At 34.8% G+C, this 27,745-nt stretch overlaps 1 protein-coding gene across 3 annotated transcripts in view; it reads right to left on the reverse strand.

Annotated features, from left to right (window-relative positions):
- Nucleotides 1-27,114, reverse strand: part of Ngly1 (N-glycanase 1) — a 54,842-nt gene extending 27,728 nt beyond the window's left edge. For all 3 annotated transcript variants that reach the window (XM_046437011.2, XM_046437012.2, XM_046437010.2), the window contains exons 1-4: nt 26,943-27,114; nt 20,947-21,061; nt 16,056-16,301; nt 5,051-5,216 (exon numbers count right to left, since the gene is read on the reverse strand). In XM_046437011.2, coding sequence (XP_046292967.1) covers nt 5,051-5,216; nt 16,056-16,301; nt 20,947-21,061; nt 26,943-27,079 — 664 coding nt within the window. In that variant the 5' untranslated portion in view covers nt 27,080-27,114. The remainder of the gene's footprint in view (nt 1-5,050; nt 5,217-16,055; nt 16,302-20,946; nt 21,062-26,942) is intronic.
- Nucleotides 27,115-27,745: the final 631 nt, after the last annotated feature.

The raw sequence follows: 27,745 nt of genomic DNA on the forward strand, positions 1-27,745 counted from the left end.
CCTTCTCCCCTGCAGTCACCTTGTTCACACTCTTATATAAATTCCATTACTATCATGTTTTAGTTCTTCTCTCCTTTCTCTCTTGATTTTTCTTCATCTTACAAGCTGTTAAAGATGAATCTTCTTTAACCACAGTTCAGAAGCTCCTCATTAAAGCTTCAACAGTTAAGCCTATTGAATCAAGTATTGTGACTTCCTAAGAAACTTTTATTTCCTCTTTTCTGATGAATGAATTATATATCATATCTGCTGTATGCGCAATCACAGAACAATATGGATTAGTTATCTAAGATATGTGCTTCCTCTTAATTTCTTTGGTCCTTATTTTATATTTCAAACTTTATTAGAAATATCATTTGTTTCATTTTTTAACTCCAATTCTTTTTGGAAAAATTAAAGACAAATTCAGTTATCAACTGATCTACTTGAGACTGAAAAACAACCAAAATAAGGTCTCAGCCTACCTGATCTGCCATTATTGTTTTACATACACGCTTCCCTACACATGGCCAAACTGTAGTACTGTTCCCAAATAGCCTGTATTCCTCTGCCTTCATGCATGCTGTTCACTACAGTTTCCTACTCTGTTATGTCCTTTGACATCTCAGCTTATAAATCCCACTGATTTTTCTTGGCCCTTAAAGAAAAGCCTAATCTTTTACTGATTTGTCATACTACCCCACTAAACTGATGTGTTCTTTCTTTCTTATGTCAGTTAAAACTTCTTAAGTGTGAAAGAGTATACAGATCTTAGAAGTCATATTCCTATGTGATGAAGTTATGAACTATTTATCTTCACCCTATTTGCCACAAAACAAAACAAAAACACACCCATGCAACTACATTTACAATACTTAAGAGGAAAAAATTCGGAGACAAATGTCAATAGGGACCATCAATAGATTTTATGAGAAATGGACCTAAAGTCTAAACTAATGGACTTGAAGGGTTCTCAGTACACTGACACAACCATTCCCATGGTGAGGACAAATGGACCAATACCTCAGGATAACCACACCATTCACCTGATGCTCCTTTTTGCGAATTCTTGTTCCTTGAGCAATTTCCTAAATGTTATTTGCCTAGAGAGAAAGAATGTGCGAACAAAACTAAAGCATTCTGTCTCTGACATATTTCTCACAGCAATTTATTCATTTGGCAACATATTCTTTTTTAAATTCGCACTTTACATGTTACATTTACTGGAACCTGCCTCACACTCAGTTGTTAGCTTATTTTAATTCGTGTTCCCTGTTCAGTTGCTTAAGGAAGGGCTATATTACCATCTCTCTTCAGCATGGCCCAGCCAATGACTCAAACACAGAATGTATACAGTAAGTACCTAATAGGCATTTATATAAGATACATAAAAGATGATGGATAGTACACTGAAGCTCAACAGGACCTTATGATCACACACATGCACTGTTACTTTACATTAGAAAAAAAAGATCTGTTATTATAAGAAAAGAATGGTTTCAAGGTCAGCAGAATGAAAGCAGAATTATGTCTAAGGCTCAGGCCAGTTATCAAAAACATAGAAAATAGAACAATATAACACTAAAATATGAAGACCACCAAAATACAAGGGGCAGCAAATGACATATGGAAAAAGTGATGAAAAAGGCCAAGTATGGTGGTGCATGCCTGTAATCCCAGCGTCTTGGGAGACTGAGACAGGAGGATCCCAAGTTCAAAGCCAGCCTCAGCAAACTCAGTGAGGTCCTAGGTAACTCAGTGAGACCCTGTCTAAAAATAAAAAAGGCTGAGAATGTGACTTAGTAGTTAGCATCCCTGGATTCAATCCCTGATGGGCGGGGGGGGGGGGGATTTAAAATAGGAAATAAATAAATAAATAAAACCAAACTAACCCTCACAGGCATTTTCAGTTGTTGCTCTGGTTTCTTCCAAGTAGTGTCATCAAACTGAAAATCAACGATTGTTCCTGGAACCAACAGAGAGCTGAAGTCACAGAGCCAATGGTCACCCCCAAATCCTAAGAGACAGGCCAACTCAGAGGATCGTGGCCAACATGTGCTTACCTGGATCCATAAACTTCTAAGAACTTCTAACCCCGCCCCCAAGTACTTGGAATTGGTCTCAGGGCCTTCTATATGCTAGGCCAGCACTCTATCATTGAGCTACATTCCCAGACATTTTTAAAACATTTTATTTTGAGACAGGATCTTACTAAGTTGCCCAGGCTGGTCTCAAACTTACAACTCTCCTGCCTCTTGGGTAGCTGAAATTACAGGTATGTGCCACTACCCAGCTTAAATGACAATGTTAAACAAAATGCAGAGTATGTCTAATTTGGGAGTGAGAAATACAGTACTGGAAGAGTTCCCCACACTTCTTTGCATTCTGCTTTTGGGAACCTCAAGGTTCTCATAATAAACAAAAAAGACCCTTATTGCTCTGTGAAAAGAAAAGGGAAGAATAAGAATTGTGAACTATGCCCACAGCTAGGAAAAGCCTTCTACCAGAGCATTATCTGAACTGGGGAGAGGCCATTTCCCTGAATCTAGTTCCTTATAGCCTCCTGTCTTACCTATTGGGGAGAGAAGCTACAACATGTATGAGGGTAACATCCAGGGCTAATAGCCCACTAAAACACTGAGATTTAGTCCAAACATTATAGAGCCTCCCCTGTACTTTTTTTTAGGTGTTGGGGATTGAACCAAGGATCTTGTGTACCATCCCCATACCTTACCAATACTCCAACAGGTCTCCAGTATGATCCGAGCACCATAGGAATATAAAGCTTGTGACTCCAACAGCCATAACATACATTAAACATGGCGTTTGAGCTAAATTAACATAAATCTTTATACAAAAGTCCTGTTTACTTCAGCTCCTAGTACCTAATATATTATGATCAGATTTTAATAAACCTTTCAAAGCATGTAAAATAGGAAGGAAAAGCAGTCTATAGAGACAAAGCAAATATTAGGGCCACTCAGATACAGCATATATTTTGGAATTTAAAATAACCACCTTATATGTTTTATATGTTTACATTATTGATTCGTTTGTATGTTAGGAGCCCTAACGAAAAAGTAGTTGACATGTAAGAACAAATAAGTAATATAAGTGGAGAGACAGAAACTCTAACAAGAAAATCTAAAGGAAATGCTAGAAATCAAAAACACTGTATATAAATGAAGAATGCCTTTCAGGGGCAGACTGGAAACAGTCAAGAAATCAACGAGCTTGAAGACAGATCAACAGAAACTTCCCAAACTGGAATGCAAAGGGAAAAGACAGAAAAAGAAATAGAACTCTAGAAAAATTTCAAAATTAAACAGAACATCTAAGAACTCTAGCAACTGAAGCACAGAGATAAATGAAGGTAAAATAGAATATATGCTGGCATATCAGAAGGAAAAGAGAGAAGGAAGCATAGAATATTTGAAGTAATACCCCAAACCACAGATCCAAGATACTCAGACAACATCAAGCAGGAAAAATACACACAATCTACACCTACGCATATCTTGTTCAAACTGCAGAAAACCAAAGATAAAGAGAAGATCTTGAATGAGGAATAAGACAGAAAATACAATAGACTTTTCATCAGAAATAATGCAAGCAGGAAAAAAAAATAAAATGAAATATTTAGAGTGTTGAAAGAAAAACCCACCAACCTATAATTCTATATCCTGGCGATATTATCCTTCAAAAGTGAGGAAGAAATAAATACTTTCTCAGGTAAACAAAAACTGAGGAACTTCAACTCCAGCAGACCTGCCATGAAAGAAATATAAGAAGTTCTTTAGGGAAAAGGAAAATGATATGGGTCAGAAACTTGGGTCTACATAAAGAAATGAATAACACTAGAGAAGAATTAAGGGAAGGTAAAATTTAAGTTATCTTATTCTTACTTGATCTAAAACAAGACTTTAAATAACAATAGGATTGTGAGTACATGAAATGATGCTCAACCTCATGGCAAATAAAAACTACTGTGAGATACCACCTCACCCTTATTATGGCTACTATAAAGGAAACAAACAAACAATAAAACAAAATAACAGAAAATAGTAAGTGCTGTCGGGATGTAAAGAAACTGAAACCCCTGGACACTGAAGAAAGAAAATGTATAGTTTCTATGGAAAAGAATATGGCAGATCTTCACAAAAATTAAAAACAGAATCACCATATGATCCAGCAATTCCACTTTTGGGTATATACCTCAAATAATTGAAACCAGAGTCTTAAAGAGATATTCGTATACCCATGTTCATGGCAGCATTGTTCATAACAGATAAAATATACAAGCAACCTGAATATCAATACCATGTGAATGGATAAACAAAATGTGGTATATGATCATAATAGAAATCAGCCTTAAAATGGAAGAAAATTCTGCAATGTTACAAAGCAAATAAATCTTGAAGAAATTATACTAAGGAAAATAGGCCAATTCCCCAAAGACAAATACTACATTGATTCCACTTGTATGAGATATTTACAGCAGTCAAAATTATAGAGACATTAAAAAAAAATCATAGAGACAGAAAGTAGAATGGTGATTGCCAAAGACTGGCAGGGAGGATGGAAAATGAGAGTGATCATTTTAATGGACAAAGAACTTCACTTTTATAAGACAAACAGAGTTATGAAGCTAGATGGTGGTCACGGTTTTATTATAACATCATGAATATATTTAACAGCACTAAATTCTATACTTAAAAGTGGTTAGAATGGTAAGTGTATTTTACAATATAATAATTTTTAACAAGCTAAGACATATTTATTATAATTATGCTATTATTATACTTAAAAATCTATATATTAGGGGCTGGGGCTGTATGTAGCTCTGTGGCAAAGCACTTGCCTAGCATGTGTGAAGCACTAGGTTCAATCCTCAGCACTGCATAAAAATAAACAAACAAAGGCATGCTGTCCATACACTACTACAAAAAATTTTTTTTTTAAATCTATATAGTAACAGGTTATTTACAGTGCATTCAGAAAAAGGCACTACTTCAGTATTTATTTAGCAATGATGCATATTTTACGATAAATTCTTATGGAAAGCCACTACCTTTATCCAATTTTCTGGCTCTGGACAACTTTTCTTGTGATTTCCTTTTTAGTTCTTTGACTGGAATGTAAGTTAATGCTTTCTCCTGGAGAACAGGATTTTCATACAGCAGCACATGCTGAATGTTGGATTGAAGAACTTTTAGAATGGTTGATTCAGCAGTAACCTAATAGAAAAAAAAATTGAAATTAGCTTTTCACTATATGCTACAAAAATACAACATAATAAAACCCCTATGGGTCTACGATTTCACAGATAAAGTAAAACATATAGATTCCCTGAGAAACAATAATTATACCCTAAATATAATTACCTTTACAATACTCTTAGAAGATAGCCACATTAGTTCAGAATCTAACATATATCTACTTTTCCCTCTAAATATATTACTGAGGACATACTTAATATGTGGAATTCTTGACCACTGCTTAAATCAAGATAGTGCTCTGAATAATGCATCTGACTTCAAATGCTTGCAATACTAGGAAAGGTGACATGATTTTAAGGGATCAGGAATTATACAAACTTCTAAAAGGAAAGGTAGATATGAATAGAATAAAGGAAAAAACCAAGGCAACATTCACCCCTAGAAGAATGGTGATGAAAGGTCAAAAATGTTTTCAAAATAATTTCAAGGACAAAGAAGCCATAGGTTCCAACAGCAGAATTATGTAGTCATTTTGGCTTTTCCCTCATTGGCATCCAATCAACAAAGAAGTCTGCCTCTGAGCTGTAAGGCTACATGCTTAGGGTCTCAAAAGAAAAGGAATAACCAAGTCATGACCAGATGCTTCTGACACTTTGCACCATGCAGCCTGCCTTGACCCCCTCAAGGTTGCTGGAAACAAATGCAATTATTTACATACAGACAAGCAAGAACTTGTGTATAATGATCTACAAAAGCAACTGTGGAACCAACCTAGATGCCCTTCAGTAGATGAATGAACAAAGAAAATGTGGTATATATACACAATGGAATATTACTCAGCAAGTAAAAGAGAATAAAATCATGGCATTTGCAGGTAAATGGATGGAATTGGAGAATATAATGCTAAGTGAAGTTAGCCAATCCCAAAAAACCAAATGCTCATTGTTTTCTCTGATATAAGGAGGATGATCCATAGTGGGGTTGGAGGGGGAGCATGGGAGGAATAGACAAACTCTAGATAGGGCAGAGGGGAGGAGGGGAAGAGAGGGAGGAAGGGGGTAAAAAGGATGGTGGAATGAGATGGACATCATTACCCTAAGTACATGTATGAAGACATGAATGGTATGACTCTACTTTGTGTACAACCAGAGATATGAAAAATTGTGTTCTATATGTGTAATATGAATTATAAAGCATTCTGTTGTCATATATAACAAATTAGAATAATTTAAAAAAAACATACCTATATACCTGTTAACTCTGCTTAATAGCTACGTACCCTTGGACAACTTACCAACATGCTCTTTTAATCTCTGATTGTATAAGTATACAATGAAAGTAAATATATATACCTCAAAGATTTAAAAAAAAAAAGAAAAGAAAGAAAATCAACATATACTGTTAAGAAGAGTCATTAGAATCAATATCAGAAGAACTAATCCTACAGCAATACCAGCAAAAATAAAAGAGACTGGGCTGAGTTTATGACTCAGTGATAGAGTGCTAGCCTAGCACAGGTGAGGCCCTGGGTTCGATCATCAGTACCACATAAAACTAACTAAATAAAATAAAGATATTGTGTCCATCTACAACTACAAAATAATAAGAAAAAGAAAAAACTAAAAAAAGTATATCTTCAGCAATTTTGAGATTTACTGTGCAAATGCTTCTGGATTTGATAGGATTATGACCTAATGAACTTACTATTATAAATTAAAAATACCTTAAACTGAAAATGCATTTCATACACCCAATACTGAACATAACAGTTTAGCAAGATGGTACTCTGGAGCATAAGTTGTTTACTTGTGATGGCATGGCTGACTGGAATTTGCAGGTCACTGCTATTGCCACTGCCCAGCATCACCTAAGAATCCAGTACTGCACACATCACAGCCCCAAGAAGAGTCAAAATTCAGATTTTCAAGTATGGTTTTCACTGAATATGTATTGTATTTCTTTGTCACCATTAATAAAGCTGGAAAAATCTTTAAGTCAAACTATCTGTATTCAAAGTATCAATTATGGATTGTGGAAATAAAAATTTAAAAACAAAAATGAAAAAAAAATGTAGATGGTACCAAACAGTAGAATAAACAAACAAAAGAATTATCAATCAATCAAAAGCCTTATTTTAGCAAAAGCATTTTCTAAGAATGAGACATAAAGAGAATAGACAGTGAAAATAAATTCCTAAGTTTTCAAATCTGGTTAACAGGAATTGTAGAAAGAGGGTAGAAACAATGTAAGAAAGAAACTTCTCAAAGAATAGAAGCAAATTTCATAAAGCTGAAGAGCCATTATTAATGGAAAACAAAACAAAAACTAGGCATATAAGGGTGCATCTCATCACACGTTAAAAAAGACATTTCTAAAAGCCTTTAAGCAGTCAGAAACATAACATGTAAAGAAGGAAAATTTTTGAAATTCAAAAAAAATGGCTAAAATAGAATTCATGCCTAGTTAAATAAATAAATACACTTTCTGATGTATTACAACACAGAGAAAATATCACTCCAAAAATCTTATCTAAAAGAATTATTAGGTAAATTAGTCAAAAATATCATATACTGGGTTCAATGTCCAGTACCATTAAAAATATGTAAATATACAGACTAAATAAATAAGTATAAATAAAACAAGACATTCAAGAGTAGGATAAAAATCAATCAAATAAACAAAAAACTGGCAAAACTTAAGTTTTGATTGGTCTAAATACACAATCACAACTGGAAAGTAAAATCTCCAATTTCTTTTCATAAGCAAAGTGACAAAGGAGCAAAATAGAGGTTACTGTCCTTAAAAAAATATAAAATTCAATATTTGAATTAGAAATTTCAGGTCGATAATTAGAAAACCAAAGTTAACTTTCTAACCCTTAGAGTGGCAATAATGGAAAACTTGACTGATCCAAACAAAACAAAAAGAGAAAAAAAAGAAAAAAAAAAACAGAAAAGCAAGGAAATCAGAAACACAAAAATAAGGTTTGGAAATAAATTCAAGCATATTAACAATTACAATAAATGTAAATTGGTTAAATATATATTTTAAAAGGTAGAGAGAGGCTGATTAAAAAAAAGCAAATCACTGTCAAATACAACTAAGTAAAGCACTGGCATGGGAGGCAAGACAGAAAAAGTATTACATGACAGAACCACTACAGTAATTCAACAAATATTTATCTGTGAGAATGTGTTAAGTATTGGAAAAATAATGAAGATCAAACTAAAAAGAACATTACCTTCACAGAGCAAGCAATCTATGAATACATACTAATACAACAATGTTCATTTACTCAACTATTTATTGATGCTTTATTTGCTAGGTACTGGGAATACAATGTAAGTTAAATAACTTCATTCACAGATATTTAAGAATTATAAAGCAAATATATAAAGGGCAAAATCAGACTTTACAACTGGGGTTCTATAGAGACGTCCCTGAAGAAATGACATTTGTGGTAAAATATAAAGAAAAAGGAAAAAGACCACTCCTTTGAGCAACTAATAAAAAAAATTGAGCAACTAATAAAAAAAATAATAAAATAAAACAACATCTCAAAAAAAGAAGAGAAAAAGACCCCACTCCTGTTAGAAGAATCAAGGGAAGGCAGCTGGAGAGCTTATATGTAGGAGGATATACTTGGCATAGTGTGAAGGCTCAGAGAAATCAAGGCATTCAGTACATATAGTAAGTGGAAAATGGTGAAAAAGTAAAGCTGAGGGTTAGGTTGGGTTGATAAGTGGCTAGATCTCTCTGGTCTCTTTCCATTATAAAGAAAGACATTAAAAAGATTTAAGCAAGGGAATAAAAAGATCAGATCTATGGTTTTTTTTTTTGGAATACCACTCTACCTTTTATGTAGAAAAGGAGCCATCAGAAGATCTGAGAGAAGCTTACAGGAGAACTCCAAGAAAGATGGGGTCTTAAACTAGGGAACTCATATAATATTGGTAGAAAAAGTAAATGGATATAAGAAGAACTTAGGAAGTAGAATCAACACGTCTTGGTGACTGACTGTACAGGAGTCAGAAGCAGTTAGAAAAGGAGTTAAATATGTTAGGAATGATCCATGGATTTTTGACATGAGCAACTGGGTCAGTAGTTGAACCACTTACAGTAGCAAAAAGAGCTAAAGATACTAAGTAGTCAAATAAAAATAAACTAAAAAAATACATTAAATTTGGCAACAGTGGAGACTGTTGATCTTTTTTATAAAAAAAACTTTTTTGTAGTTGTAGATGGACAGCATGCTTTTATTTTGTTTGTTTATTTATGTGGTGCTAAGGATTTGTTTATTTTATTTATGTATGTATGTATGTATGTAGTACCAAGGATCGAACCTGTATGTATGTATGTATGTAGTACCAAGCAAGGATCGAACCCAGTGCCGCACATGTGCTAGGCAAGCGCTCTGCCTCTGAGCTACAGCCTCAGCCTAAGACCATTGATCTTGATAAGTAGTCTTGTAATAGTGTTATTAAGGAAAGAAAGCTACAAGACTGAGTTGTACAAGTGGTGCTTCAAAGTGGATTAAGTATACCATGGTGCTACCAAAGTGGGGGAAAAATTAACCCTTTAGCTTCATTTGCTTTTAGTTGACTTAAAAGTCACTGATTTAGGTCCGGAGATATAGCTCAGTTGGTAGAGTGCTTGCCTCACGTGCACAAGGCCCTGAGTTCAATTCCTAGCATCACAAACAAACAAACAAAAATCACTGATTTGGGAGGTCACACAGCTGGGAAATACATTAGTTTCCCAATATCTTTGCTGTACCAGTACTCCTCTGACGTGTGGGTCATGATGACAGCAGTTGACTAGGTTACTCTTCAGGGACCTGAAGTATGAGTTTACTGTAGTGTTGATGGGTGACTAGAATAGGATGAAAGGCTTAGCACCTCGGTTTTCATACTGTGTCTATCTCCTTTCTAGGCTTAATCTTTGAAGGTCAGATTCTACTCAGCCCTGCATGTAGACATGTTGATCTTTTGAGAAACGTTTTGTCTAAAACTATAATATCACACTAGAGGATTAACTTGACCTAGACTTGCTTCATCACTCTAGATCTATCCCCTCCACCCCCCCTTCCCCAACCCCATTAAAGATAAAGACATCTATCAGTCAGAGTGAATGGAAACATCAAACCTTCATAAAGGGAGTGAAGAAAAAAAGGGGGGCACCTATTCCCAGAAAAAACATGAATATTTCTCTCCTTTATGGCCCCTTCTCCCTCATTAATTCTATCCTATATTATAATCCCTCAACTCCCTAGAGTTGAGAAGGGCAAGGGCTCCCACTTCACTATTCTTTAGTTACTGAATAAAGCCTTTCTTTCTTCTCAACACTTGTCCCCTGGACCTTGGGTTTTCCATGGGATAAGCCTCCTAACCTGGGTCTGGTAACAAATACAAAACAGTTCACTGGGATGTGGGAAAAAAATATTTGAGCTTTTTATATTTTTTGTCCCAGAAGTAAAGCAATTAAGTTATAATAATATTTAATATTTGGACTAATAGTCACTCCCTCACAGATTGGAGAAGTCATTCTGAGGAAGAGAGAAAAATGCTACAAAGTAGAGGGAGTTAAAAGTAACATGCTCTATGGCATGCTCCCTCCTCCTTTTGCAGTTACAAAGTTTTGAACTTCAAAGGTGCCTGGTTAAATGAATTTATAGACTATATGATGTAGTTTTAAGTTCTTTATGATCTATTTAAGCCTTAACTCTGGCTTAAATAGATTATAAAGAACTATGGGATGAGCTGGAAGGGATGGCACATGCCTGTAATCTCAGCAACTCAGGTGGTTGAAGCAGGAGGATCTCAAGTTCAAGGCCAGCCTGGGCACTTTAGCAAGACCTTGTCTCAAAATAAAAACTACAGAATGGACTGGAGATATAACTCAGTGGTAGAACACATGCTCTGGGTTCACTCCCCAGCATGGCAAACAAATACCCCAAACCCCCCAAAATCATCACAAAACCCCTAAAAATGGAAGGGATGAATGCAACTATAGACAGAAGAAATCTGATACAAATTTGGTGATAAGAAATACAGGGAATTCACAATGGAGAAGAATATGCTCCTTTAGCAGAACTGATATAAAACCAGAAAAAAAGTCTCCATTTTTATTCAGAAGAATTCTTATAAAAATGAGACATTTAAAGTGGCATCTTTTTCTTAAATGCAGATTTTCATTTACTGAAAGGGTAAGAACTCATCCAGAGTATTTTTATTTTCAATTTAATCCTTTTCAATCTGGAAATTACCTCATTCATTGTGGTTTTAATGGCATTCAAATGATCTTGAACAATCGTTTATTTTCTTGCCTTATTTCTTTACATATTCATTGGCACAACTCTGAAAACAACTAAGCCATAAAAATAGAAGGTTGCTGATTGCCTGGCGATTACAGCAGCTGGGTAACCATGTACTAATGCTACATAAGGCAGCAGTTAATTGCCTGACAGAATAAAAGTTATTTGGAGTATAAATGATAGTTTTAAACGTGACGTTTTCTTCCCTAATCATACTTCCAATTACTTTGGTTTCTGATGTGAGATATATTTAAGCCTTTACAAGAAAAAAAGTTCAATGCATGTGATTCTTTCAAATCATGTGATATCATCAGTGGAAGACAGATTAGCAAATTCACTTCTTTGGTAAAGGATCAAGGCTCCATGGGCCCACTAATGCTCTTTCAACCTTTATGCATCCTTTATTTTTGTGGCTTTTAAATTTAAAGTCTGTTTTAAAACACAAAGGTTCTAATAATACATTTTAAATGACCGTTTAATTAAACTTGGAATTCAATAAACTTATTTCTTACCAAAAAAACTTTTTTCCTATTTATAAAAGAAATGTTGTTGTAAAAAATTCAGGAATGGCACCAATAATATGAAATAACCCATAACTTCACTACTCAGAGGAAATTATGGTTGAGAATTATAGAAATTACGGTTATGTCCATGTAGTGCTCTTTTTTAATGTTTTGCATATATATATATATATATATATATATATATATATATATGTTTTTTTATTTTCATCACTTTCTAAAGGGCATAGTAGTGGTTTATTTGGAAAAGTAGATTCATATTCAAGGGAGAATGCATGTTATCTCTAGAGGGAGAAACGTTAAGAGAAATTCATGTGTTACACACATATACACAATTTATGTTGCTTAATTTTAGAATTCTCAGTTTACATTTTTTCCATTTAATAATGCTCTTCTTCTCAAACAGCCAACATCATTTTTAACAGATACCAAATATGCCAATATAAGGATATACTACAATTTAAGTAATCCCCTAATGAAGGGCATATAGGTATTACTTTAAGAGTGGTAGCTTCACGGGCTGGGGTTGTGGGCTCAGCGGTAGAGTGCTTGCCTAGAACGGGCGAGGCCCTGGGTTAGATCCACAGCACCACATAAAAATAAATTAATTAATTAAAGATATTGTGTCCAGCTACAACTAAAAAAATATTTAAAAAAATAAAAATAAAGAGTGGTAGTTTCACATACACGAAATTGAACATTTAAATCTTATGAACAAATAGATTTCTTCTCTTATACAGATTGACTAAAATGTTGCCTTATTATTGATTTATGAGATAAAATTAGTTCAAAACATTAACTAGCTTGGTGGGGACATGGCTCAGAGGAACAGTGCTTGCCTAGCACGTGTTAAGCCCTGAATTCAATCCTCAGCACTGCAAAAACAAACAAAAAACAAAAAAACAAAGAAAAACTAGTTCACTTTATTTTTGATCATTATTATCTGTTAGTACTATATTCTTTTAAAAGTTTCAGTAATCACAATTTATTATAATTCTTTTAAATAAATACATATCAAGGGCTGGGGTTGTGGCTCAATGGTAGAGTGCTCACCTGGCACGTATGAGACCCTGGGTTTGATCCTTAGCACCAAATAAAAAATAAACAAATAAAATAAAGGTATTGTGTCCAACTACAACTAAAAAATAAATATTAGTAAAAAATAAAAAATAAATACATATCAATACACACCACGGGCAACAGTAACTAAGAGTTCATGAAAAATTCTTAATTTAATATACATTCTAATAGTAGTCATATGCCAAATAATAGCATACATTTGGACTAGCTGTATAAAACTATTGAATAAATCATATTTTAAGCAAATCATAATTCACAATGTTTTCAATCTAGACAAAATCATAAAACTGGAAATAATGCATCTAAAATTCTGGAATTCTGTCTTTTAAAAATTGTTTTTGCTGTTTTGAGTCTTAAAGGAAAAGCACTAGAGCTATTTCAACAATGACTATCATCTTGACTTATATTTTCAAAATTTTGCTTGATACAGTTGTAACCAAAGAAATATAATACACAAGTTCATCAGGTTTTATCTAGTTTATATACAGGTAAAATGTTTAAATCTCTCTCTTGCTTTGTTCCATTCTAACCTTATTTAGTGTCCTCACTTAAGATGGGCAAAGCAGGAGAAAATAACTATTAAGTTCTATATTGCAGTAACTAATGGTGATTAAAAGTTTAAATAACAAAATATTTTTTTAAAGAATATGTATACTGAACAACAATAAATGCTGGTGAGGTTGTAGGGAAAAATGTATATTTGTACATTGTTGGGGGACTTCGGACTAGTATAACCATTCTGAAAAGCACTATGGAGATTCCCCAAAAAACTAGGGATGAAACCACCATATGATTCAGCTATCCCACTCCTTGGTATTTTCCCCAAAGATCTAAAATCAGCATACTACAACAATACAGTCACCTTCATGTGGACAGCAACACAATTCATAATAGCTAAACCATGCAACCAATACAGATGTCTATCAATAGATGAATGAATTAAGAAATTGTGATGCATATATATAATGGAGTTCTAGCATAAAAAAGAATGAAATCATGGCATTTGCTGCTAAATGAATGGAAATGGAGCGTATCATTCTAAGTGAAATAAGCCAAACTCAGAAACTCAAAGGTAGAATGTTTTTTCTCACATGTGGAAGCTAAGGGGGGAGGGAATGATAGGTTAATATAAAAAAAAATCAAATATAAATTAATAGACAAGTGAAAGGAAGTCAAACAGGATAGTGGAAGAAGATGGAAGAGGAGAGAGAGGGAAGAAGGGAAAAGGGATGGGAAAATGGAGTAATCAATAAACTAAAATCAATTTCCATGCATGTATGAGTTTGTTGAGATGAAGCCAACTACTATGTATAATTATAAAGCTCTTAAAGAAAAAAAAAGCAATCTTGTACCTTTAATTCTTATATGTATCGTGAATTATTTACATTTCTTATACTGTTCAATTAGTTTTTCCAACAAGCTCTTAAGATCCTTGAAGACTATATAATTAGTTGTTTTTATGTGCCACACTCCTGCATATAGTGACCTGCTCATTACTTACTTGCTTAATACAAAAAAAATTACAGAGTATAAAAAGTATATTGCATTCCTTGAATCCAACTTGATGGTGACCTATTATTTCTCTAAATAAACTTTATAGATACATTGAAAACAAAGGTATGTTCCAGTGGTCTATGGATAGCCAAGAGCTATCTATAAAAAATAAGATTCATTCAGTCTTTTCCAACTTCTTTAAGAAATACACAAAAAAATATTTTGTTTCCAGGACTAGAGAAGTAAGAGTTGATAAATACTTGATTATTAATAGCATATATATCTTTGAGAAATACTAGATTATTAATAGCATAGATGTTTGAGAAAGTTTATTTTCTTCTAAACTGTAGAATTAGTCTTAGCCATAGAATAAGATTATGTTTTCACATGGTACATCAGGTTAATTGCAAGGGTAAGAAGAAAAAAAAAAAAAGGAATATTAAAGAAGATTCAGAAAATTCTTTCCTGAGCCAGAATACTAACAAAATACTACTTAGTCCAGCAAAGATATTTTGTAAAATAAAATGTGGTCAAGTTTTTGTTTTTTTTTTTTTTTTTTTTGGGGGGGGGAGAATACTTAATGAGCTCTATCAGAAGAAATTTTTATAAAAAGGATACTTATTTCCTAATAAATGGGATCATTTAGGCTTATATAGAATGTCTGTAAAATACCAAAAATCTATTTCAGTTCTTTGAAGTATATATCTATGTATGCTAATAAGTAAACTTCACTAATTTTCCAGCATCCACTATTAATATATGAATGCATTTTTATTTACCTAAAGCCCAAAGAAGCTAATTTTTCAGTTAAGATGTTGACAGTGGTTGGTCTATTAGAATTAATAATTCTCATGGCAAATAACAGCAGGTAAAATTTAAATTAGAAATGTGAATGTGCTAAGCTGAGTATGATGGCACATACCTGTAACTGCAGCAACTGGGGAGGTTGAAGCAAAAGATCTCAAGTTTGAAGTCAGTGTGGGAAACTTAGTGGCAATGTGTGTTAAAATAAAATAAAATAGGGCTGGGTATCTGACTTGGTAGTAGATTGTGTGCCTAGCATGTGTGAGCCACTCTCTAGTACCACCAAATAAAAACATCAGAGAATTAGAGGAAATCTAATTTAATGGTGATACTCCTATTCAGCAAGTCCATTTGTTTTAAGTTAAAAATATATGCTAATTTGTATAACTGATTTAGTCATAAGGCAAGGCAACAGGTACATTTATAAATGATAAAGAAACCCCAGAATCAATAAGCCATAAGTTTCAAAATATAAATAAAAGATAGTCATTTGAAAATTTTAAAACACTGAAGTAATCTGGATGTGTTCTAAGAACCAAGAATATCTGCACCACAAATTCAGGAATAAATCATAACATAGTCTAAAGCTTTTGCTGTTTCAATACTTTGAAAGAATGGTTAAGAAAAGTTTAATGCTAACATTACCTTTGGAGCAGAGGGTAGATTTGATGACAGCCCTTGATGGTTTCCTGCATGTTGGGTTAACCCATTAGCATTTGAAGACTGTGTTGTAGGAAGCGGGGCAGTAGTTGCAGGTTGCTTAGATGATTCTACTTTGTGGCTCTTAATTGATCCATCCAATCTACTACTTCTCTCTATGGCAATCAGGTCACGAATTTTTTGCAGTTGTTCCACTGAAGCTTTTTTAGGAAATATAAGATGTGTTTCTCCCTGGAATGGATAAAATTGGGAAAATTTTTAATCTTTGTTTTATACTAATATATACAACAAAGTCAACTGTAATGGTTTGGATATGAGGTGTCCCTTAAAGCTCTTGTGTTAATGCAGGAATATCCAGAGGTGAAATGTTTAGATTATGAGAGCTATAACCTAATAGATCCATCCTAGTTTAAATGGACTAACTGGGTAATTACTGCAGGGCATGGGCTAGAGGAGGTAGGTCACTATGGGGAAGCCCTAGAAGGATCCATCTTCCCTAAAGTTCATTCCCCCTTCTTTCTCTGCTTCCTGACTACCAGGAGCTGAGCAGTTCTCCTCCAACGTTCCCTTTTGCCTAATACATCAATGAATGCATCATATTTTAACAATTGTGGGTTTTATTTTTACCATAATAACTCTTTTTTTACTACAAAGCTAGATAATGCCTAAACCCAAACTAGAAAATTAAGAAAATTTGTCTTGTTAGAAAATAACACTTGTTTAATAGAGCTCAAAAGACCTTTAGAAAAATATATTATCTTTTGGAATAAGGGTTTCAAAATACATATTCCTATTTTTTCTGCAATAGAGTATGATACTATTATTATCTATGAAATTCCCTATGAAATAATAACAATAGTCATACTAAAGGATCAATAAGAATTTATATAACACAGTAGGATAACTATGGTTGATGACAATTAATTGAATACTCTGACAAACTAGCTAACAGAGGATTTTTTAAAAATATATTTTTTATAATTTATTCTTATGTGGTGCTGAGGATGGAACCCAATGCCTTGCACATGCTAGGTGAACCCTCTACCACTGAGCCACAGTCCCAGCCCGTAACAGAAGATTTTGAATGTTCCTAGCACAAAGAAATAATACATATTTGTCTAAGTGATGGATATGTCAATTACCCTGATGTGATCATTACACCCTGTAAACATATATCAAAATATCACACGGTTCCACATAAATATGTATAATTGCTATGTGTCAATTAAAAATTAAAATATATTTAGAAAGAAAGTTATATAAGAGCCTCTGACTCTTCTAAATAAATCTTTAAAGAATAGCTTTAAAGTATTTGCTGAGAGTCATTTCAAAACTATGGATTTTTTTTTTGCAATGCTGGCAATCAAATGCAGAGCTTTGCATATGTTAGACAAGTGCTGTACTACTGAGCTTATAGCCCATATCTATGGATTATTAACAGTAATAGAAAGGTGGTCTAAACAAAATAAAAATATATTTTTATTCATTTAATAAACATCCACAGCAGAATCAGAAGGCTTTAAGATAAAATAAATATCATAATCAAACATACAATGTAAAATAGTTGGCAAATTATACAACAAGAAAACCAGTAAAATGAAGTTTTACTTTGAAAATCAAGTTTCAAAATGTTAAGAAACAACAGTGATAAAAAGAAATTATGCCAACTGCAAATGACATACAAGGTTCTTGCATTATGTAGTATAGAAAGACTTGAAGATCGTGAACATTTAAAATAAATTCCACATTTGAGAATGACTTTATTTCCCTGGTGATGGCAGGCCTACAGAAATCAATTGACCAAGATATTATTCAATGATAATATGAAAATCAATTTCAGATGAATCCTTTTAAAAAAGCTAGAAGATGACAGCAAGGGCCATGTGTTATCCACAATAGCTTAAAACAACACAAAACAAAAACAACAAAAAAACACTACAATGTGTTACTGTATAGGTACTATGCAAGCATTTTACACAATTTTCACAATCACACTGAAACCACTCTGTTATATTTATCCCCATATTTTATATGAAAATATTAAGGCTCAGAGAAGTTAAATAACCTACCTGATGCTACAGAATAATTAGCAGAGCAAGGATTCAAACTGCATCATCTTTTTTTTTGTAGTAATGGGGATTGAACCAGACATGCTCTCACTAAACTACACCCCTGAACCTTTTTATTTTGAGACAGTCTCAACAAGTTGTCCATGCTTGGCTCAAACTGTATGATCTTAGTTGTTTTGCTATAATTGACCCTACTAAAAAGAGGCCAAAACCCACAAGCTTGCACAAACAGTGCAAGAGGTAAAGAACACATCTACAACTGTGATAATCACATATAAAATGACAGGCAAAATTTCAAACACAATGTTCCAAACATTAGAAACCAGGGTGAAGAGATTTAGGAAGAAGATGGCCAATGGTACAATGTTACCATTAGGAAGAATTAAGTTCTAATGTTCTATGGCACAGCATGGTGAACATAGTTGATAACAATTCATGTAATATCTAAAATAGTTCATGTACTCACTATATAGAAATAAGAGGTTAAGGTAATGGATATGCTTATTACCCTGATTTAATCATTACCTAATTTACATATCAATCAAGATATGACATGGTACCTTATTAAAATGTACAATTATCATGTATCAAATAAAAAAATAAAATTGTTTAAAAAAAGAAAACACTTCGCATCTTATGATGAAGCCTGGGAAGAGAGACCAAATATGTGGCTTCCAGATATAGAGACATCTGATCCCATACTTTTAATTTAGCAGCACTCAAAAAGGCAGGCAAATGGGTTATGGAAGGAACCAATGGAGCCAAAATTGAACTCTACTACCAAAAAGAAATTTGGTGGAATTTTGAGTTGAAATATGAAAAACAGCAGGACAGGCATCTGGATCTAGGTCTCAGTCAACACCTAAGATATGGATGCAAGCTCTTGCCTTGCTCCTTTTTTTCCCATCTCTTCATAATCAGTCCTCAAAGAATATACAGATATGGCCAAAAGTTTAATCAAGAGTACCATATTTTCAGAAAAGGTAAAAAATACAGCCCACTTACTGACTTTTAAAAATGTTTTAAATGTTCATATACTTATCTGCCTAATATCCTTACATAAAGAGTATTTAATAGCTAAGTAGTTATAATTGTCCAAAATGTAAGTAGTGATTCCTCTTCTGAAACATGCTCTCCAAGAATTCTCCATCTCAATTAGTGGTACTCCAATGCACTTAATTTCACAAACCAAAACCTAAAAGTCCCCATTCCTTCCCTCCCTTATAACTCACATCCAACTCAACAATATCTGTTAACTCCATTACAAAAGAAATCCTATATCCATCTATCTCTCCCCATCTCCACTGCTATTAGTACTTAATTCAACAAATACTTACTGAATGCCTAAGTTTATAAGTCACTAGCACTAGCCCAAGAGTTAACAACACAGGGAACAAAGGAATACTCAAAGTTCTGCCTTCAAGGAACTTATACAAGCCACTACCATCCCTTAGGTGAACTAGCAAGCTTTCTAACTGGTCTTCTTGCACCATTCCTTACCTCTACTCCCAAATAGCCAGAATATTCCTTTAAATCACCTAGAATAATCTTTAAAAATATTCTTCCCTGCTTAACACCCTTCCAATGTTCTCCTATCTTGGAATAAAGTCCAAGTGTTTACCATAGTCTTCAAACCCTTCCTGCCTGCCTGCCTACCTCAACAGCAACTTGGTGTCACAGCTACTCCTACAAAAAGTCTTTTACTTATATTAACCCTTCTGCCTGAACTGATTCTTATCACTCAGATCCTGGCTTTATCTTATCAGAGGACTTCAAGACCACTGTTAAGTAGCTGTCAGCCATTCTAGTTGTTTGCATTTCATTATCCTGAACTTTCTTCTTGCACTTCTCTTTGCTCCCATGTCTGCTGTCTAATCTACTAGAATGCAAGCTCATATACAATTAGATTATATTTGCTTACTACTGTTTCATGAGAGCCTGGAATAAAATCTGGGAGAAAAGTACAGACAGGAAGAAAAGTGAATCCTACAGCAGCTCTAACAATTCAGCAGTCAGACTGCTTCAGATATAATCTGGTTCTACTGTTAAGGATATAAACAAAAGAAAATTCATAATCTTTTTTGTTTTTGAGAGTGTGTACCAGGGATTGAATTCTGGGATGCTCATCCACTAAGCCACATCCCCAGCCCTATTTTGTATTTGATTTAGAGACAGGGTCTCACTGAGTTGCTTAGCGCCTTGCTTTTGCTGAGGCTGGCTCAGCCTCCAGAGCTGCTGGGATTACAGGTTTGTGCCACCATACCCAGCTCAAATATTCATCATCTTTATAACTACTTTTATTGCATTATAAAAGTAAACTATGTAAAATTCCAGAAACACCACACACATCTTGTAAAATAAGACAATAAAGCACACTGAGTCTCCTCTCCTGTCACAGAAGAAAATCCTTTTGCGTGGCAAATGAACTTAGATCTTCTGTTTATTTCAGACTCTCCATTTCTTATTGGAGACAGGTGGTTAAATCCAACTAGTATTCATGTGTACTAACAAATCATGTTTTTTGTTAAAAGTCAGAAGTGAATCACATTTAGTCCCTGGGTTTCATGTTTCCTAAAGTATTGAGATTTAAAAGAAATGCACTGTGGAGAGTTGTCATTTTACTCTGACTTTAATATACATTTACTGTAACTTTCAAAACCTAATATGTGAAGAAATAATTAGTTCTACAGATTTTCAAAATGATCAATTAATAAAAATAGACTATCTTATGCAAAAAAATATTTATCAACATTATAATGATTGCTTTGTACATGAAGAGGGGAGAGAAAACCCTTACACATATTTACCTCTTCAAAGCCCATTTCAAATAAACATTCAACAGCTCCTCTGACAGGCAAGAGTCTAGTAGAAAAAGCTGTGTTTCCAATCCGAATAGATCTGTATTTTTCATCATTGGGGTTTCTGAAGAGAAAACAAAAGTTAGATTACATATAACAATTTATACTTTTCACAATGATTTTGTATTCCATTTCACATTTTGTATTGGCTATTCTTCTGCATGATAAATCAGACTCCAACTTTAATGAAAGAGGCAGCAGTCCAGAAAAGTAGCAAAATTTTATGATTCTTACCTAGGTAAGAATATATTTAGTATATATTTAATCATAGGTAATAATATATTTAGTATAACCTCACTTTCCGAATTCACAACTAATAGTACTAATGCCACTATAAAGAAAATTTATGAGATATTTTAATTCTGTGCTATTAGATACTTTTTTTTTTTTTTGAGTCTTTTTAGGTTCTCTGAAAAAAAATCCACATTCACTCTAGATAGGGGGTGGAAGATTTTGTCTGTTTTGTTCTGAAGGATTCCCCATCATTTAGTATGATGCCTGACACATAGATGGTGGTTAATATATATTTGTGTTAATTGTGTTAATATATATTTCTTTTATTCAAAAGAAACTAAAAATCTATATAAGAATGAATAGTTTCTCAAAAACTTTATTTCCAACAAACATGAACTTGGATATACCTTTATACTCACCTCATCTTCGTTCTTCCCTAGACTAATTACCATTTTCCATATATATTCTGCTTCAGGAAGTATGGTTATGGAAGGAAAATATTTTAAAAATTATTTTACCATAACTGAGATTTTGAATAGTATACATGGGATGAGTAATCAGTACATGAAAAGGTTTGACATGAGATTTTTAATAATCTCTTAATAACTTTTCTTTAAAAAGACTTTAAAAACCAGAAAGAAAATACAAGATAATCACAGTATTAAACTTAAAAGACCCTTAGAACCCAGTTTAGGATAATATCTACCGCCTTAAAATAGGACTGTATTCCATAAGCACTATGTTAAGATGGATTTTGTGGCTACCTCAGGGGTCCACAGGAAGGAAGGCTAAGGCCATCTGCCCAGAGTATTGAACAGGAGTAAGCAAATGCTAGCAAATGATTTACATCCTAACTACATATGTTCTCTAGATAATCTGATATAAAAACAAAACCAAAAAACAAACTCTTCAGTTGTGCAAGTTTTAACAAAATGAGCATGTCTTCCATCAAATAATTCCCTATTGTCCAATTGTCATAAATACTAAATCAATCATTTTAAACTTTTCTGCTGGTTTCAGAGATTAATTAAGTTTAATACGAAATACTCAGAGACAAAATTCTAAATAGTGTTATTTAAAATGTCACTGATTGGTGCTTGTCTACAAACTCTTTGCTACCCTTCTGTAAGAAATATAGAATTGTTTTCAATAATTTTCATGACAATTTGATATTTTCATTGTGTTTTATAAAAGTTGTAGGTCCAAAAGAATTTGAAATTAAAAAAAAAGTTATTCACCACAAGTAATTTGAGGATCATAGGTAGTTGAGAAACACTAAGAAAAATGTATACTCATGGGTGGGCATGGTGGTGCATGCCTATAATCCCAGTGGCTCAGGAGGCTGAGGCAGAAGGATCAGGAGTTCAAAGTCAGCCTCAGCAAAAGGGAGGTGCTAAGCAACACAGTGAGACCCTGTCTCTAAATAAAATACAAATAGGGCTGGGGATGTGGCTCAGTGGCAGAGTGCCCCCGAGTTCAATCCCTGGTTCCAAAAAGAAAAAAAAAAAAAGTATCTTCCTCTTTTGCCCCCAACTCTGTATTCAATCTTGACCTACTGACATTTGGGGCCATTACTGTGGTGGGCTTCCCTGTGCATAGCAGAATTTCTTATCAAAGGTTAAACTATAAAATAGTATAATAGATAATTTAAACAACTTTTCATGATATTGGACACATGCCACAAGGTTAAAAAAAAAAAAAAAAGGTCAGTATAACATGGATGATACATACATATATTATATATATATATTAGTCTTGCTCATATTACAAACAGGATCCAACAATGGCAGTCATGTACAGTTCTACTCATCCCATCTTTTTCTAGTAATGTGTTAAGCAGATAGCATGGTCTTAAGCACAGACTGATAGAAAAAGTTTGCCTCTCAAGTCCTCAAAGACTTGGAGAACTTGGAGTTAGAAACACAAAGACCTCAAATACATCAGATCCTATTTTTTGCCCTTAGAAAAGTGCACTTTTCAGCATCATCTCAGCATGCTATCCACCATCTTTGAGCTCATTACTATACTCTTCATCCTGCACTGTATAAGGTACCCCCTCTAAGGCTCACCTTAATTTTTCCTTGATCTTCATCCATTAACTTAGTTTTCTCAGTTTTGCTGTTTGATGTGTGTGAGTGTTCTCTCTGTTGTCCATTAATTTATTTCTACCACTAGTAATATTTATCTTGCTTGCTAGCAACTACCTTGCATCTTTGCTGGGGATTCTTTTTTTGGGGGGGGATGGCACCATCACTTTGAATATACTTTGGTGTCTTCTTAGTTGTCTTAATCCCATAGTTACCTACTAAATTATTTAACTATGGTAAAATAATCTTTGTTTTTATAAGAGTGGTGAGAAAGTCAAAATTTTCACTTTAAAAGTCAAAATCAAATATATTTCTAAGATTGTAAGACAGTAGACAATAATAGCATCTCAGAAAAAAAATGTTCATCCTTATTTCAGAATTTCATAAATGCTGAGAACTAAATATATCTGATCATTTATTAGCCATATTTCTCTTTAGAATGCCTAATCTCAGAAAGGGTTCACATAAATAAAAATAGTACATGAGTATATCCAATAATCTGTTTTGTTTTGTTGTTGTTGTTGTTTTTACAAATCACAAAAGCCAGTTTGTAAGTCATTTTAAAACTTTATCTTTAAGGAAAGCTGTTATTCCGAGAGACACCTAAATTTTTCAAAAACATCTGCCTGCCTTAGAACAATCTCTGGTTCTAACTCTACCATTCTCTGTTGCTATAACATTAGACAAAATTTGTTCTCCTTGGTTTCCAGATCACTAAATGATCATCATATATCATCATACAGGCATTTTTCTTTTACAAAAGAGGAAAATGAAACCCAGAAAATAGAAATTACATATGCTCATACTCTTACAAAATAGTAGACTACAATCTAAACTTACAGATGATGAAGTTTACATACTTTCCACCACACAAGCTGCCTACAACTTCACCAATCCTCAAATAACTACTCACTTTCAATTTCTCCAGGTGGCAATATAACTTAGTTTAGAAATCTGAAAATAGTTTTGATTTTGTTTTCCACTCCAATTCCACTCCTTGCATTTGGTCATTGAGAACTGTCAATCCTTATCTACAATATCTTTCTCAATTCCATCTGTATTTGTACTTAAGATTATTCAATAGCTTCCCAACTGGAATCAATGCCTTATATCTTCTTATATTATTACTTCTCATGAAACTTTTCATTATGCCTCTGACTCCAGAAACTATCATTGCTTTCTTTGGACTATCATATCATATATATTCTCTACAACTCCATCAATTGGTCCCACCCTACCAAACCTCTATTCTCAAAAGTATCTAACATCAGGTCTCCCTGTCATCTCCTCACATAAACATGTAAGTCTTTAAATATTGTCTCGGAATTATTTTTAGATTTTTATGTCACAGCTGCTTTCATACCTGTGTCTTTCTCCCCAATATACTTATGCTATTCCAAGAGAAACCTCTTTCTGTTTGACTATTTTCAGTCACACCCAGTGCTGTTCATAATCAATAACTGTGCAGTTTGCAAAATGAATTAGTGGAAAATCAAATTTATATATTTTAAGGAATGAATGGAGCAAGTTAGCTAATAATGAAGTTAGCTCATGTAGAACATCAGTGAAATTACTACAGCTTTTTAAGAAAGTAGCCTTCAGAAAACAGATAATCTAGAAGTGAATGGCATCTTTGCATATAATTTAGCCTATATTTTGTTCTTAATTGAATTAGATTTATAAATCTTAGATGGGAATAAGATAAATGTCATCCAAAGCAGAAATTTAAAATGTAATCAAATATATCATTTTAACTTGAGATTCAGTGTGTATAGCAAGCAACAAGAATTAGTTTCCAAAACAAAAATCTACTGATGAAATTCTCATTTCAACAGTCATTCTATAAAATACTATGTCAGACTGACGTAGGAGCAAGAGATGTAAAGACAATACCCATTTCATTGTACCTCACTTCTATTGCTGGCAGATATCTTAAAATAGAAAGAAACAGAAAATCTCAATTTCTTGACTCTCAAACAAGTTAAATGAGCATGTCCGTAATGGCTGGGGACAAAAAAGGAAGTTTTTTTGTTAAGAAGTTAGGGATTTGGACAAGGAAAAAAGGGTAGCTGCCCCCAAGCCTGAAAAAGTTACTTGAGACAAACTAAAAAGGGTAGTTTTTCATACCATTTTCCAATTGTATGAGTTCCAAACATCTAATTCTTTTTAGGAAAAAAATTCTTTCAAGATCAGAAATGTAAGCCATAATAAAGACTATAACATGAACTAAGAGCAGGCTAAGTTTCTTTTAAAAGTTTAGTAAATGTTCATGATGATTATTATGATGCCAAAAGTCATTTGCAAGCAAAGATATCCTTCCTCAAAACATCGCAATCTCAGTATTTTTGGTTCCTAGGACTGCAAGTAGGAGTCTTCTTTACAAGGCCACCTCCCTTTACCAAATCGTGGTGATTCGAGAGTTCAGTGGCTTTCCAGCAGACTGGACATGGAGAACCCAGCCTGAGTTCATTCATAGTCCATCAGCACCTCTGTACTCTGAAGAGCTGTAAGTTTTCTCAGGGTAGAAAATGTAAGCTGAGGTGTCACAGAGGAGGAAAGTGATCCTCACATAGGTCACAATTATGTAGCTGGGATCAAGCCACATGCCACATCTCTCACAGCATCTAACACACAGCAAGGGCTCAATATGTTCTGTTTTCAATTTACTTCAAAAATCATTAATGTTCCCTAATTTGCCAAGGATTTTAAAACTAGTTGCTCTAAAAATTGGGTCACATGAAATTTACAGCTTTGAGTTTGAGAATTTCCTTTTAGGTTTCATGTCAATATACCATCAATTATTAGGATCAAGGTGCTAAGAGAACCTAGATATCATGCAGGTCTACAGGGGAAATCATTAAAGCACCTGGAGCTCTTTTAACCTCCTGTTCCACTGCCTTCCCCACACGACCACGTCCTTCTTTAAGACATCACATTTGATCTGAGGTGTTAAGATGGGTAATGACTCAAAAGCGAATAATCAAATTTTACCTCCCAATTCCCCAATCTGTCGAGGCCCTTAAAGAATTCTAGCAGAGTAATGCTCATAGAATGAAACAAATGATTCCTTTCCAAGGTGACTGTACTCATTTACAGGGTCATGTTTGAAAAATAGAATCCAGCCATTAATATCAACGTTTGTGACTTTATAGAGTTTCAATAAACAACAACAACGGGCAGAAAAAAAAATGTGAAAATCCACCATTCAGTTGTATTCTGCTTTAGTACTGGGATTTCACAAAGTGGGAGGACATCATCACTGTATCAGTGACTAACTTCTGATAAGCGTATGGAAATACAAGCCGCCCAGCTGGGTAAAATCCACGCTGTGGAAAGGAAACGTGTTGCGGATAACGTCTTGACATTTGAGATAGTTAACCAGGAGGGGAGCGGCAGAGACCGGAGTCCGCCCTCCCGCCTCCCCGCCACCGGCCCCACCCGAGGGACTTGCAGTTGGCCCCGCACCCCGACAGCAGTGCCAAGTCACAACTGCAAGGGACTTCCTCTGCTCGGGCGGGGTGGACCTGAAGGCCAGCGGGCCCCTGTCCCTCCTCCGGGCCTCGCTGCGCTCCGGAACCCGGCCGAGCGCCCCCAGGCCGGGCCTCGGTCGCCCGCCGCGCGCACCTGAGGATGTTGTCGGCGTAGGTGAGCAGCAGCTTGGAGGCCTCCAGGAAGGTCTCCGGGGTGTTCTGGCAGAGCTCGGCCACCGCCGGGGACGCCGCGCCGGAGCAGCTGCCCAGCGCCGCCGCCGCCGCCGCCATGCCTGAGCGCCCGCGGGCGTCGCCGCCCCTCGCGCGACGCGTCCCGCACTGAGCAGGCGCCTCCTGCGCGGCCAACCCCGCAGCTGGTCGGGAGGGCGGGGCGAGCGGCAGGACGGGAGCACCGCGGAGGAGTCCGGCGCTGAGGGCGGCGGCTGCTTCGGAAGCGGGGTGTCTGACCACGGGGGCGGGGCCTTGGACCCGGAGGGGCGGGGCCTGCAGTCAGGCACCGAGCTGGGACGAGAGGACAGGGCTCTAGTGCAATGACAAGACACCTTTTCCCCTTTATTTTAAACAAAAACAGAGAGAATTTCTATATACCAAACACTATAGTGAGAAATGCTCAGGAATTAAAGCGGGGACAGGAACAGTTGGGGCCTAATGGTATCAGCTCAGCCTTCCCCTTGAAAGATAGGATGGGGCCATAGGAAACTACGGTCTGGAAACTAATGTCATAGCATTAGTACTGTAATAAAAATGGCAATCCACAAAATCATTGAAAACACCATTTTGTTTTTAAAATTCACTTAAAATTTAAGACCTTACAAATATCTCTTTACCAACAATTCTGGTAACATCTTGGAGTAACAGAAAAAAGAAAGAAAAGCAAAAGACATGTTCTTGAGTAAAGTATCTTTTGAATACCACCATTTACGAAGGAAGTAAGAT

The sequence above is a fragment of the Marmota monax genome, unplaced genomic scaffold, assembly GCF_021218885.2.
Source record: "Marmota monax isolate L192 unplaced genomic scaffold, Marmota_monax_Labrador192_F-V1.1 WCK01_AAM20220418_F8-fsc00021, whole genome shotgun sequence".
Classification (NCBI taxonomy): domain Eukaryota; kingdom Metazoa; phylum Chordata; class Mammalia; order Rodentia; family Sciuridae; genus Marmota; species Marmota monax.